Source organism: Miniopterus natalensis, chromosome 1, assembly GCF_054644295.1.
Source record: "Miniopterus natalensis isolate mMinNat1 chromosome 1, mMinNat1.hap1, whole genome shotgun sequence".
NCBI lineage: Eukaryota > Metazoa > Chordata > Mammalia > Chiroptera > Miniopteridae > Miniopterus > Miniopterus natalensis.
Genome location: NC_142081.1, coordinates 9,211,060 through 9,226,526, shown reverse-complemented (window position 1 = coordinate 9,226,526; position 15,467 = coordinate 9,211,060). Strand labels below are relative to the sequence as shown.

Sequence of the window (15,467 nt, the reverse complement as noted above, 5' to 3'; positions counted from 1 at the left end):
AACATAAGGAAAAATAAAAAGTAGTCTCTACCCTGAGCATCAAGGAAAGAGATAAATTATAACTCAATATGCTAAGTGCTGTCAGGGAGAGATCCACAAAGTTCTGTTAGAACACACATCACCTGCCATCAATTCAACCTGCCATGGAGTGGTTTTACCAAGTAGCTGACATGCGAGCAGGATCATATAGGAAAAATTGTTTTCTAGGCAAAGGAGGACAGAGGAGGAAGTAGGAAAGGAAGAGCTTTCCATGCAGAGGCCTCAAGTAGATACGCAAAGTCCACGTGGCATAAGCTCACAAGCTCTGGGTGCAAGCATGCACGTGTATGGAATGCACATTTGTTTGGCAGTTGGAGGAAAAGGGGAGGGAACAAGAGGTAAGACTGGAAAAGGCAGGTTGAATCCAGATAGGATAGGTTTCTGGTCTCCCAACACTAAGAGGTTTGGATTTCATCCCGTAAGTAATAGGGTCAAGAGATTTTAAAGCACATTTGTTTTTAGAAGAGTAACTGACAACACAACCAAAAATGGAGTGGAGTAGGGAGAAGTGGATGACAGGATGGGAAAGAGAAACAGTGCATGGGAAAGATCATGGGGATATGAACCAAATAAACAGGAGTGATAAAGGAAAGGACAGATATAAGAAACACTCCTGGCACAGGATGATCTGGTAACCAACTGGAAGTAGGAGATGAAAGAGGCAAAGAAAAGATGACAAAGATTTCCATTTTAGGAGGCTAGGTAGATGGTGAAATCATTAAGACTGAGAATGTAGGAACATATCTCGTGGGAAGAAAAAAATGAATTCCACCTTAAGCCTGCAGGACATGCAGGTTGGGGGTATGCATACTTTCTGGTTTAGAGTCAAAGAAATTGCCAACTGTTTTCCCCAATGTAGGATACAAGGAGAGATTAGTCACTCTCCATGTTATATATGTTATCTGCTTCTGACTTACCTCTGAGTTCACATGACCCTTTCTTTCCAGAACACAGGAAGAATCCTTTTCACTCCCATTCCCAACCTGCCCCACCTGATGTGCCTCCTACCCAAGGGATACCTCAAGCAGTAAAATGGACTTGGGCAGTTCACCAACCTTCCTCCCCTTTAAATAGACCCACAGAAATTCTAAATATAAATACTATCTTTTTATCAAACTAACTTTACTTCAGCCAAATAAACATGAATGCTCAGTTCAATCAGGACTTAAAAAGTTACACCAGAATGTATAAAAAATAAAACTGTCAAAGGAACTGCTCTTATCCAAAAGTCCAGCTCGTTACTTCTCCGGAGGTAGACCCAGATTAAGATTGAAGAACTCTTTTGAGCCCTGGCCCAGTAGCTCAGTTGGCTAGAGCATCATCCCACTTTGTCAAGGTTTCGGGATGGATCTCTGGTCAGGGGACATAAAAGCAACCAACCAATGAATGCATAAATAAGTGAAACAACAAATTGATGCTTCTCTTCCTCTCTCTCTATCAAATCAATAAATAATAAAAGAAAATAAATTATAAAAAAAGAACTCTTTTGATCTAAACACTACTTGCAGAAAGAAATACTAAAAAGTCAAAATAGTAATTAACTTAACCATTGATTACCATGCAACTCTGAGTCACTATTCATCAGTAAAACAAAAGAAGGACTTCAAAAATGAGTGAAGGCTGCTAAGGATACCCAAAGAATAGAGAATCTCCTTTGTTCTACTGGGGCAATGAGCAATTAGGCAGAAAAATACATTTTCAATGGGAACACTGTCACCGGAATACGCAAAAATAGAAAATAACTAATAGGAAAAACATAGCTATGCTTCACTCACAATACAGGGTGTCTCAAGAAAGAAAGTATACACACACTTTAACAGCTGAGAGCTCAATTCTGAAAAGGAAATGTATTTTAATAAACACTGCCTTCCTAATTATTCAAAGCGCGTGTGTACTTTTTTTGGGGGGACACCCTATATAGTCAAGTCAGACAAGGGTGAGCGATACGAAATACTTCGTGAGTTACTACAACTGTTACATAAATCCAAGGGAAAAAGTGACTACGTGTCCTACACAAACCATTTGTTTTAACTGTCAGTGTAAAGGAAGAGATTCTAAATCAGTTCCGCCCCCCCGTTAAGGACGAAGTAAGCGGTGGGCGTGGATGAACCAAACAAAATAAACTCTCAACTTAGGAGCAGTTTCGCGCCGCTCGGAGCCAGCCCGAGGGTTTAAAGGGAGGAGAACCAGAACTCTTGCCCCGGGCGTCAGGGGTCTCTCATCGGAGAAAACCGGTTGAGAAGCGGCAAAAGGAGGAAAGTAGAGAAAAAGGGGGCGGAGTGACACTCCTCGGCGACCCAGCCACGTCTCTGACGGATGGGAGTGGGGACCAAACGGACGCTCCCTGGGTCCCAGAAAAGCCCTCCCCCGTCGCTCCGGCTGTTACCTTCCACTTCCTCCGTGCCCTCCATCAGCATATCCTTCGTAAAGTTTGAAATCTGGCCAGTGAGGGAAGCCAGGCTGCCCCCGACCTGACCCAGGGAATGGCCCAGGCCGGAGCCGAGGCCCCCCAACCAGGACGACATCGCTGCGGGTTAAGAGAACGACCGGGTCCGCTCCGGAAAAAAGCGTCCAGCGCCGTCAGACGATCCCGCTAAAGGTCTTCGAACGGCTGCCTTCGCTCCGAAATCTAAACACTCAGGATTCGACCGCACAATGAGGGGTTCCTAGGCAACGCCGGCTTCGGGGGCTCCCACCAACGTCCAGTTCTGCACAGAGGCCTGGCCTGGGGCTTTACCGGGGGCCCGCCTCCTGTAACACAGTCGCCCTCGCGGGGCCTCTGCTCATTCCCGCGACTTCCCACTGTCCAGTCGGGCCACTTCTTCCTCTGCTTTAGTGACTTCCCCCAGTCCCGTGGGCAACTCCTGCCAACTCGCCGCCGGCCGCCATGACACCCGCTCTCTACGCGGCAACGCACCATAGAGACGCGCCGCGGTGGCGTAGAAGGGCCCTGCGGAGCTGTCGGACGTGTCCTTGGCGCAAGGGAGCGTGGGATCGCGGAGGACCGCGTGCGGCCGGCCTAGGCTCCCGGCTGTCCCCTGGCTTTGGCCGCGGGACTCCCCGCGGGAACCCGGAGGGAGGGAGCGCTGTCCGCGGACGCTGGTTGTATTTCAGGCAGAGCCCACCCTTGCCGGGTGTGCTCCCGAAGCCGACGTGGCCCGGGAACCCCACACGGTGGAACCTGAGCGTTTTAATTCTGACACCCGCGAAGGCACTGGCGCGGGGAGACTCGGCGGGTCGCTGCGCCCGCAGGGAGCGGCCTTCACCGCTCATCGCAGTCGCTGTCGCTGGTCAGACCGCCTCTCGGGCGGGGTCCGCAGGTGGGGCTGCCTGTGCATGGGACGTGGCCGGGCGCCCACTAGTTGGAGTCATGGCACCAGGCAATAGCTCTCCCTGAAACTGGGATTTTAGAAGAACACTTGCATCTCTTCCAGGGAGTGTTTACTAAACATTTGCCTGCGGGTTAGATGTGCCCCCGGGGGCTGACTGCCTGGATCTTTCACCTGTTAGCTTGTAAGCTACTTAACCTCTCTCTGCATCAGTTTCTTATTTGTAAAATGACCTCCCTTATGTATTCAATAGCATTTCAGTTCATTTCCTTAGGTTGGCTAGGAATACAATCATTTCAACAAATGGTTTGGCACCATCCTTTCCAATGTTTACACACATTATTGCCTGTAATAACATTGACAGTAATGAAGATTCACTGGAAAGTAATTGGAGTGGCGATAGCAGCTTTGGGAAGGCTGGCCTCGAAACAGAGGCTGAAGGCCAAGTGAACAGCTAAGAGATTACTGCACTTGCCCCTACCTGATAGGATGATGTCCTGGGCTGGAAGTGGCTGAGTACAAAAAAGGTGTAACTGGGAGATCCAGATGTTAATCACTTATAGTTGATGATGTGGGTTAACAACCAAATATGATACTAAGGTTTCAAATCTGAACTATAGTCGTACGTATGGTGATGAAAATAATTGCATAGAATTAACAAAAAAACAAAATGGACGAGTGGGTAGTGGGAGTTGACAAATTCTAATCTGAGATAGGTTAAACAGTATCTTTAGTGTTAAACATTCAGCCAATTTTATGAGTTATTTAAGGTGGACACTGGCATGCTCTTTGGTAGCTGTAGTTAATGAGCCTTTAACTTTTTAAAAAATATATGTATTGTTTTCAGAGAGAGGAAGGGAGAGGGAAAGATAGAAACATCAATGATGAGTCATTGATTGGCTGCCTCCTGCAGTTCCCCGACTGGGGATCGGGCCAGAAATCTGAGCATGTACCCTTACCCATAATTGAACTGTGACCTCCCAGTTCATAGGTTGACGCCCAAGCACTGGGCCAGGCCAGCTGGGCTAATGAGCCTTTTAAATGTTTTGGTTTTTTTTTCCAAATGAAGGCTTGGGAATATTCTAGAAAGTGGAACCAGAGTGCTTGGTGTAATAAAATATAAATACAATCCATACTTACCTGTTTATGAAACCTTACACGGTAAGATTTTGCTACATCCCAATTTCATCTCTTGTTCACTACCTGCTAGTTTCTTCAGCCTTCTCTCTGTTCGTCAGAAACAAGCCACCACCCTTCACCTCAGAGCCATCATGCTTGCTGTCTCCTCAGGCAGGTGTGGTGTCACCACATCGCATGGCTCTCATCATTTTCAGGTGTCTGTCTGAACGTCACCTCTACAGAGGCCTTTCTTGAACCCATTCTGTAGAAGCCCTCCCTCCAGATCACGTTCTGTCACATCATCCTGTTTGTCTTCCTGTCTCACAGAACAAGCATAGTTCTTAACACGTTATGAAGTCAAGGTCATTAAATGTTCTCACTACCGAACAGCCAGCTAGACTACAAGCCCATGAGAGCAGACTATTTTATTCATGGCTGTTTCTGAGCTTCCAGAACCATACTTGCACAGTCAAGTGCTCAAGTGTTTTGAATGAATGACAGAAATTGCTTCTCTCTAGCAGACCATGAGACAAAGGTGGCTGGGGTTCCAGACAGAGAAAACTGGAACAATCTTGGGAGAGGAGGTCACAGCAAAGAGTGGTAGCCCCCCTGAAAGAGAATCCTTATAATAGGGGATGGCAAATGAACTGTAGGAGAAGGGATCTCAAAAGGTGCAAAGGAAAGGAGGCAGGGAATATTACAGAATGCCTGCAGGTGGGAAAGGGCCAGTTTATCTGAAGCTCTGTAAGGTGGCCGGCTGGGACTACAGTGGAAAAAGGGGAAATGTCAAAAGGACAGGCTGAAGAGGTCAGCTGGACCCATGAATTTTGAACATTTGGTGACACCCATACAAAATGGTTAAAAGGATCCTAAAACATGCAAATCTTCAGGATAAGGACAACCCCAAAATTCCCTTTTATAAAAGATGTTTTTAGAAAACATAAAATAGGACTTCAAATCAACTTATATTTCACAAAGGCCACAGATGAGTGCTAGAGATCATTTGGTGGCATCCAAATTCAATGAATTGGCCCTTCTAAGCACCAAGCTATTAAGTTAAAAAGATCATATAATCAATCTAAAAATTTTGTTTCAAAGTTTGTGCTGAACCCTAATTAAGCCTAAAATGGATATACAACCCTCATTATAAAATTTGAGGATTCTATAATCCTGTCAGTCCAGGTGGAGTCCAATTATTAGTTGGACTCTGATGTCCAGAGTTGGATAAAATAAGGAAAAACCAGCACTCTTAAAAATTGTTACTAATGTAGTTTGGCCCTCAGGGTTAAAAAACTGAGCCAACATTCTAAACAATTTCAAATAAAAATGTGGGATTCTTAGCTTCTTAGAAAAGATCAGAGGCTCCAGTAATACTGGGCCCTTTGGCAGCAGTTAGCTAGAACAGTTATCAGTGGGCTCCCCTGGCCTGCTTTTACTCATCTCTGCAGTCCATAAAATGGCTTCTCCAACATCACTCTGCACGGGAATCCCTGTTAAAAACACAGGTTCTCAGTAGGTCGGAGTGTGGCCTGAAACTCTGCATTTACAAAGTCCTTAGGTGGTGCAGATGCTGCTGGTCTTCCAACCAAACTTTGAATGGCAAGGCTATGAATTAACAATAAATACAAATAAAAACAAAAATAAAAAAGCAAACATTACCTTTATTTAATAATCTTTGATATTTAAAATACAACTTATAGAACATCCACATTAACAATAGAATCCTCAGTGTTCAACAGTGATTTGGAAGCCCAGCTTTGCTAAGGACCAGACAGGAAGGCCTGTGTGTGTAACAACAGCAAAAGAACTCAGAGGGGTGGACACAGAAGGGCTGCAGAGTCCAGTCCTGAGCAAATGGCACCGTCACAGTGCAGTTGTATCATGGCCAAAACACAATGCTTTTTATTTCAGATGTTTTTTTGTACTTGAATTTCAAATAGTTTCTTTATATAGAAGAGTGACCTTTAAAAAGTTATTCTTAGTAATCCAGTGTTATAGAAATTAGATAACCACATTCAAATGTACATTTTCCTCTTTAAAAAAAAAAAGCACTAAAAACATTCCCAGAAACATTCACCTCTGAACTATGCAAGAGAAAACTGAAGTGCCTCCTCAACACATTTCACTATTGCTCCCCACTGCCTATGAGTCCATAGTAGTATTGATATATTATTAATGTAGCATGCCAATTACTGTGAGTTTACAAGTGATGTTGCTAGTATTAATTCTTAAAATGCCAAATCATTTTGGGAAAAATGAAAACAGCAAAGGTTTTCTTCAAATTAAAAAAAAAATGAAAATTCAAGAATTAACCAACCACGCAATAATCTTTTCATCCATGAAAGCAGAATGGAACAAAAATATTTTTATGTATAAGACTAAAAAATACAAGAGTTTACTTCTTTAGCAAAAGATGCTGGTTATAAAGGGACCAGGAATGAAGGAAAGCTTTTATTTTAAAATATTAGCCTGGCAAGTGTGGCTCAGTTGGTTGAGCATCACCCTGTGCACTGAAAGGTCGCCAGTTTGATTCCCAGTCGGGGCATGTGCCTGGGATTCGGGTTTGACTCCCATTCAGGGAACATACAGAGGGCAACCGATCGATGTTTCTCTCTCTCTCGCTCTCACTTCCTCTCTATAAGCATGTCCTTGGGTAAGGATTAAAAAAAAAAAGATCTACACTGCCGAGATTAGTTGATCCAATCTGGTTTTTCTTAATTAAGATCACATACATAACATCTTTGTACTTGTGAGGGCCCAGAGGTAACAATTTACTTTGGAAGTAATGGTCATAGGCCTCTCTAATTGTAGGTCACGTTTTTAATAGGAAGTCATCCATATTAATTATTGAATCTTAAGAATTTAAAACATCAACATTTTTCAACCGAAGATATTTCAATTATAATTTATATACTGAATCAATTCTTTTTTGAATTTGCACAGGTCCAATGGGCCAATTATAAGACATTTAGTAAATCTTGGCAGTAGCATGATACTATTAAATACAATATCAAACATGCACACATTAAAAATGTGATTCAGGCTTTGATTGAAATAAAATTTACTTTATTGAACTTAATATTAAATGAAACAATGTAGACTATTGGTAGTTTTGCCTATAATGAGTCTTAACTAGTTTTAAGGTTTTTTCCTCATTAACTTTGGCATGAATAAAGTCTTAATTAAGAAAAATCAAGTTAAAAGAAAAAAGCACCTCAAATATTCTGTGAATTGTAAATTATTTGGCCAAGATCTTAGAGCTAAAATATAGCTTAACTACAGCAACCGCTTCAAACAATTTACAGTACTGAAATATCTGTAAGTTAATTACTGTAAAAATGTATATTGATGGTTTTAGATCCAGAGGTTAGTCTGAATTTTAAAACATAAATAAATATTTATTAAATCCATGACATCTCAAAATATAAAAGTGGCATTTCCAAAGCTTGTTTTAAACTTTACTTATAACACTAGTATTGCCACTGTATGTATTTTATCCTGGTAGTACAAATTATACATTAGAAAAATGATACCAATAGTTTAAATATTAAACATTAAGGTGTTCCCAATTGGTAAAACAGAATGGAAATCTTAATATAAACTTGTTAGCAGGACAGTTGTGAATTTTATTGTTCCTTTCTTGCAGGTAGTTTATAGTAAACAGCAGTTCCTGATATGTGATCTATAGCTTTTTGTAACTTTTAAATTTTCTGATACTGTGGTTATGAGCTTTGGCATCTTTTTATACTGGCCAATGAATGGAATTTAAATGTTCAATTAAACTTAAGCCAATCCAAACAAGATGGCAGCTTACTAGTGATTCTGGATCTGCCTGCCAAATATAACAATGTCACAACAAACTACACACATTCAAATGTATCCAGTGTGTGCTCAGCTTTGCTTTTAAAAAATCCCTAACAAATGAAGGACAACACACCATATTTCCCTAAAGACTTCAACAAGGGTGGTTAATATAAGAACTTTATAAACTTTAGGTTAAAACTTATGCATATTCGTCCTCTCATTTTTATATCAGGTAGCTAATCAAGTGTATGAAGTTTTATGTAAATTTTCAATGGGAAAAAGTAAAGGCCAAGTATTTTGATTTGTAAGTCTTGAGAGAGTAGTACTAACTCTAACATCACTTACAGTTCTAAAGTTTTACAATTCTTCTGAAACATTTTCAATTGTCAAAAGAAAACTAGATTTTAAAGTACAACTGTTTAATTTTTTAAGGGAAACTTCAGAAGACTTCATTTGGCACAAAATAGTAACTAAAAAAAATCTGTCTCTTTCCAAGAAAAAGCTATATCATAATCATAAATAAAAAGCATTTTCTCATCTCTTTTCACTTAGCAATAAATCCTAGATCAAAAAAATTTCCCTGATAATGTGTGCAGCCACACGACAGTATGGCAATATACCATACTTTAATTTTCTAAGTCGTCGGCTGAAATGTCTTCTTAATTTTAGCTTATGAACAATTCAACATTCAAAAGGGCTTTAAAAGGGGGATGGAAAATAAGGGATGTGGAGTAGGTGACAGGATCTAAAACATCCACTTCAATGAGACATGGTTAATTTTCACCTAAAATACCATTGTATTGACCTAGCAAGACACACTGGGCATCCCAATTAAAGAATGTTTATCAAAACTAAAGACTTTCTTATTTACATACCCATTCAGTACTGTGTGACTTCTATAACTTTTAAGCTATTTTCAACATGATGCAAGTGTTAAATCACAGTGTAAATTTAAATACATTTTGTTAGTAAATTATTTTCATGTTCCAGATCCCTGGCGAGCTATACCTATTAGATGTACAGCAGAAGCCGACATCCACATTCCATGGCTCAGCTGTAAATAGAACAGAGAGCTCCATCGCAAGGGAAAAAAATAAAATGAACCTGCTATTAAAATTGATGGCCAAATTCTGTCTATCACACATTCATGGTGGGTATTAGATGTTGTCTTACAACAGAAGGAAACCTGCTTGGATACTGGGCTTCTGCTTTTCTCAGCTGGAGAAGAGGAAGTAAAAGGTGCTGGATAGAGGGTCACGGCAAAGCTGCACAGTTCTGACAACTGAGATGATGTTCAGGAAGCATCTGGGAAAGGATGTGCTCACACATTTTAGAAATGCTCATTTATTCTTACATACTTGTGCAGAGCTAACTTCAGAGTTTAGGAATGCACCAGAATCATGAAATAATGATCCCATCTTGGAGGACTTCAAAAGAGAAACCTCAAGGAAGATTACCACCTTTTAAGAGTTGTAGAAAAATAAAAACCAGGTAGCAGATAAATTGCAATCAGACAATAACATGAGAAAACACCCAAGTGCACAATACACAGGGGAAGGGAGGACACTTATCCTTCTAGAAATATTACTGGAACCATTATCAACACAGAGAAGAGACACTGTCCAAAAAAGTTAATTTAGTTAATCAGACATAGAAGCAACTATTAGGTAATGAAAGTGAGCCAAGCTACCTACACAGAGGGAGGAAAAGAAAACAAAATATATGGGGACAGTTCTGTGGCAAGAGCTTATTAGTTGGTCTGCAAAAAGACTCAAAAAAAATGCCCTAATTTTAGACAAGTTAGATATTGCACTCAAAAATGAAAAAACATTGAGAAAACTAGTATAAATTTCTCTACCTGCTGGACGCTTTGGCTAGTATTTGAAGGTTCGTTATTTAGTCCTACCACTGATGCATTTTTCTACCTTCTCTTCTTTTTGTTTGCAAACCACCTAAAAGTCTCATTTCCTCTGCTGAACACTGTTCTCTTTGACACGCTACCAAAATGGACCCTATGCTTTAACCACACAGGACAATGTTGGAAAGTATGAATATTTTAGACATTTGTAAAAGGTATTATTTTTTTTCTTCTGTTATGAAATTATTTCTAACAGTTTCTAAAGACATGGTCACTGCTGCCTGAAGCATGTCTTCTTCACTCAGACCACCTGTTGGGAAAGAAAATACACATATTTCTTAGAAACTTCTGGAAAATTATCAGTCATCAAAAGGTAAACTCTTAGAAAATGCATTTCTTTTTTACTACTAGTTTCCTTTTAGATTTTTAAAATTTACATACTGTAAAATTCACTCTTTTACCGTTTTATAAGTTTTGACAAATGCATAGAGTTGAGTAACCGCCATTGCACCCAGGTACAGAACTGTTCCACTGCCGCCCCAAATTCTCTTGTGCTAATCTCTTGTGCCCGTTTGCGGCCAATCCCCACCCCCTAATCCTAGACAACCACCGCTACATTCTCTGCCCTGGTTTGCCCTTCCGTGCATGTCCACATAAATGGGATGGTACAGTAAGTGCGGGGCCTTCTGAGTATGGCTTCTTCCCCTGGCAAAATGCACTATGCTAACTGAAAGATTTAACTTTGTTGTGTATATCACAGTTCATTACTTTAAAAAAAATGTTTTAAAATATTTATTTATAGAAGTTCAAAGACAGTTCAGATAAGACCTGGGTACACCTCGGCTCAATTTCACCCAATCTTACGGAAGTATAGCTCCACCCAAAACCTGGATATTGACACTGGTACAATGTTGTGTGTAGTTCTATGGTATTTTATCATATGTGCAGGCCTGTGTAACCACCACCAAGAACTGTTATAGCACCACGAAGATCTGCCTCCTGCCATCCCTTTATATTCATACCTACTTCTCTCCCCGTTACCTTCCCTAACTGCAGGCAACCACTAAGCTGTTCACCATCTCTCCGAATGTCATTTTTAGAATGTTACACGAACAGACATACAGTATAAGCCCTTTTGAGGCATTTTTTTTTTGCGCTCAGCATAATGCCCTTGAGAGGCATCCAAGTTGTTGCATGCATCAACAATTGGTTTCTTTTTAATCCTGAGTATTATTCCATAGTGTGTATATAGTGTATGGACTAGTTTATGTAACCATTCACCTCCTGTAGGACATTTTGGTTGTTTCCAGTTTTGGGTTATGACAAATAAAGCTGCTATGAATATTCGTGCATAGGTTTTTACATGGACAGAAATTTCCATCTCTCTGGAATAAATGCTTAGGAGTGTAACTGCTGGGTTGTAAGAAACTGCCCAGGTATTTTCCCAAGTGCCTGTACCAGTTCAAATTAAATGGAGAAACCTGACCTCCCTTTACATCCTTTTACTCTCCTGTTTATAACTGCCTTAAATATTCTCTGTACACACACTAAAAACCAAATCAATGTTATAATTCTTGCTTTAATCGTCAAACATAATTTAGAAAACTCAAAAGGAACATCTATCATATTTACCCATATTTTATTCTTTCTATTGTTTTTTCCTTCCCGCTGTTCCAAGATTACTTCTTGTATCATTTCTGTTCAGAGAACTTCCTTTAGCCAGTATTTTAGGGTGGGTCTGCTATGACAAATTCTCTAATTTCCCCCTTCATTCCTGAAGGAAATTTTCACTGGATACAGAAATCTGGGTTCAGATTTTCTTTTATTTTCTTTCAGCACTTGAGAAAGATGCCATTTCTTTCTGACCTCCAAGATTTCAGATAAGAAATCTGCTGTAATGCAAATTGCTGTAGGTTATTTTCAGCTGGTTTCAAGATTTTTTTATCTTCTATTTTCAGAAATTAGACTAAGTATGGATTTCTCTGGGCTTATCCTGTTTAAGGTCCTCTGATATTCTTGAATCTGTAGGTTTATATCTTTTGCCAAATTTGGAGAATTTTCAGCCATTATTTCTTCAAATACCTTTTCAGCCCCACCCTCTTTCCCATCTCCTTCCTGGATTCTCACGGCACAAATGTTAGGTCTTTCATTATAGTCCCAAGGTCTCAAAGGCTGTTCATTTTCCCCAGCCTAACTCTCCCTGTTGATCAGCATGGGTAATTTCTCTTGTTCTGTTTTCAAGATCACTGACTCTTTCCTTCTATTCATCTGCTGGGCCATCCACTGAGTTTTAAAATGTTAGTTGTTATTTTTCAGTTCTAAAAGTTCCATTTGGTTCTTTGTAGCTTCTATTTATTCCCTTTCTATTTTTCCTCTGTTTCAAGCATATCCGTAATTGCTCATTATAGCATTTTTATGATGGCCGCTTTAAAACCGTCAGAAAATTCCAATGTCGGTCACCTCGGCAAAGGTGTTTAACTGTCTCCTTATTCAAGTTGAACTTTCCATGGCTCTTGGTATGACAGTGATTTTGGATTGACTCCTAGACATCTGGACAGTAGAAGACTGAATTTTATTTAAATCTCCTCTTTTAGCAGGCCTCCTGACACAGCACCAGTGGGGGAAGAGGGTGCTACCTTACTGCCCCAGACAGGCAGGGTGTGTGTGATCACAGCTGCTGAACACATGTGGGAGTTCTGGCTGCCACTGTCCTCCACTGAAATCCACCTGCCTGGGAGGGGAGGAATGCCTTGTCACTGTCTCTCACCGACACTGTGGGGGTGGCCTTGTTACTGCCTCGGTGACAGTCCTGAATCGCCACTAAGCCTGACTCCACCCAGGCAGGAAGCCAGAGGGACACCTCTTTATTGCTGATGCAAGTCCAGGCTCCCTGTGACCATGGCCCCCGAGGCAAAGGGGCCTGTTTTCTCCTGGAGGAAGTAAAACTTCCAGCTCCCCACCTGGCTTTCTTGGACATCACCTTGGCCTGGGGGCGGGGAGGTGTGCCCCATACTGCAGGTGGGGATACAGTCTAGGCTCCCACTTGGCCTCCGCTGGCGGGTGTGGTGGTGGCAGGACCAGTTTTTATTTGCCTGGTTATTTGGCTGTACCAGAAAAAGTTTCTGTCTTGCTAGGTGCTCCCTTTTGGTTACACAGAGCAGGCTTTCCTTGGTGCTTTTTTCTTGGTTTGCACCTGCGGCTTCTCTAGCACAACGTCCATAACAGATGAGGCAAAAAAGAAGCCCAGGCCACTCACCACTGTCACTCCTCTGCTCCTGAGCTTCCTAGCCCGCCTGTCTTCTCCCTACCGTTCAGATTCTTACATTTATTAGCTATACTTAGCAGGAGTAGAAGTAAGTACCAGGTCATTCCTTTTTATTGCTAACAGTCCACAGACTGTGCATCCATTTACCAGCTGAAGGACAAGGTTTAGGCAATTTCCAGTTTGAGGCAATTATGAATAAAGCTGCTCTAAGGACTCACATGCACATTTTTCTGGGAACCTGTTTCCTTTATCTCGGTTATACACCTAGGAGCGGGACCATGGATAACGTGGCTCAGTTTGCTTCAAGTGTGTAAGGAAATACTAACCTGTTTTCCAAGGTGCTGTGCCATTGTACACGTCTACTAACAGTGTATGGGTCCCAGCTGCTCTGATCCTTGTCAGCCTTTGGCACTGTCCATTTTCTTTATTAAACCATTCTCACAGGTGTGTGATGGTAGCTCACTGTGGTCTCAATCTGCATTTCCCTAATGATGAGTAACGTTGGGCATATTTTCATGTGCTTGTCACCCATATATTTTATTTGGTGAAGTCCATTTTTTGAGCTGTTTTCTTATCTCGGTTTTGAGAGTTCTTTACACATTCTGCTTGGAAGTCCTGTCATCCAGTTCTCACTCAACTTCTATTCCCAGTAACTGGTGAAAGTGTAAGACTTATTAAACCAAGGCCTGACATATAACTCTAGACTTCCTGTTGTTTTTTAGACTATACCCAGGAGGTTTTAGTTTTCCAGGGGGAAGATGTATTTATTTTCCACCTATTAATATTCATTACCTCTGAGGAACTTGCATAGAATGTACTCATTACTGTGAAGCTGCAAGTATCATTTATGATTTTAAAGCAAACCATTCCTTGAGTGCTCTAGTCCTCCTGCTCCTTAATCCAGGGAAATTTAGATTATAGGTTCATTCAAAATTTCAATACAATTAAAGAGAGAAGAAAACAGCCTATAAAGCCAAAATCACACAGAGCCCGTGTGTCACAGTGTGCAGGTAATGAGTGTGATACACGGTCAGAGGTGTACCTAGATCACTGCCAAGTGCTTCTGAATTTGGGGTCGGTGTTTCACACGGCGGTGAAAGCTGTCCTGGTGGATCCTGCTGTTGTTGATGCTGCTGCTGCTGCCTGAAACATGCAAAAGAGAATACACATTAAAAAAACAAAACCTAAGAATATGCCATGAGAAACACTATTCACATGGAAAATAAATGGTTCCACAAAACAAAAGTCACTGGCATGAACCTCAGAAGAATGCAAGAGCATCAGTCTGATACTTGTTAAAGTATCACAGTGCAATCCTAGGCAACCTAGATGTAAAATTTGAATTAGAGAAATTAGTAGGCAGGTATTTTTACCACAAAATAACACATCATACAAAAAGATTCACTGGCAGCTATTTTTATGCAAGTGTGTTGGTTACAGATCCTTAATGTTGTGGGAGGTCACTGAAAATAAGCACCTTCAAGAAAAATAAAGCATGTCCAATTAACATGCAAGTTAACATGATCTCTCCAGCTGCATCCTTCCTGTCATTCAGATCAGAGCTTAAATACCTCCTTCGAGGTACCTTTCCTGCCCACCCTCCTAAAGTCGCCACCTGGAATTCTCACTATCTCATTACTTCATTTTCATTTTCAGCATACACTTATCACCATCTGGAATCTTCTGTCTTCTTCTTTAGAGTATAAGCTAACAAGAGTACACACCTTGTTGTCCCCCAGTGCATAAAACTGTGCCAGGCACAAAGTAGGCATTCACCAAAAACTTGATGAATGTAAGAAATGAAAACTATTTAACATACCTTATCAAGTTTGGTAATATCTATTGCATCAAAATAAGTTCTCCCTGAATTTTTTTAAGCAGGAAAAACAATGTCATAAAACATTTAAACATGATGGTTATGATGTAATATGTAGGTCCTTATACTTGGAAAATATACACCGAAGTGCTGAGACACAATGAGAAATCATGTCTGTAATTTATTCTCAAATGGTTTAGAAATGTCAACAACTGGGAAATCTGAATGACAGGGACA

At 40.8% G+C, this 15,467-nt stretch overlaps 2 protein-coding genes across 5 annotated transcripts in view; both read right to left on the bottom strand.

The window, feature by feature from the left end:
• The window catches only part of TRIP11 (thyroid hormone receptor interactor 11), a 54,979-nt gene extending 52,136 nt beyond the window's left edge, over positions 1-2,843 (bottom strand). For 2 of the 3 annotated variants that reach the window (XM_016205711.2, XM_016205712.2), the window contains exon 1: positions 2,426-2,843. In XM_016205711.2, the coding sequence (XP_016061197.2) occupies positions 2,426-2,564 (139 nt within the window). In that variant the 5' untranslated portion in view covers positions 2,565-2,843. The remainder of the gene's footprint in view (positions 1-2,425) is intronic. The other variant, XM_087818537.1, reaches the window with a different exon arrangement.
• Positions 2,844-6,128: 3,285 nt separating this feature from the next.
• The window catches only part of ATXN3 (ataxin 3), a 30,136-nt gene continuing 20,797 nt past the window's right edge, over positions 6,129-15,467 (bottom strand). For both annotated transcript variants that reach the window (XM_087818520.1, XM_016205716.2), the window contains 2 exons: positions 14,457-14,557; positions 6,129-10,459 (listed from right to left, as the gene is read on the bottom strand). In XM_087818520.1, coding sequence (XP_087674646.1) covers positions 10,368-10,459; positions 14,457-14,557 — 193 coding nt within the window. In that variant the 3' untranslated portion in view covers positions 6,129-10,367. The remainder of the gene's footprint in view (positions 10,460-14,456; positions 14,558-15,467) is intronic.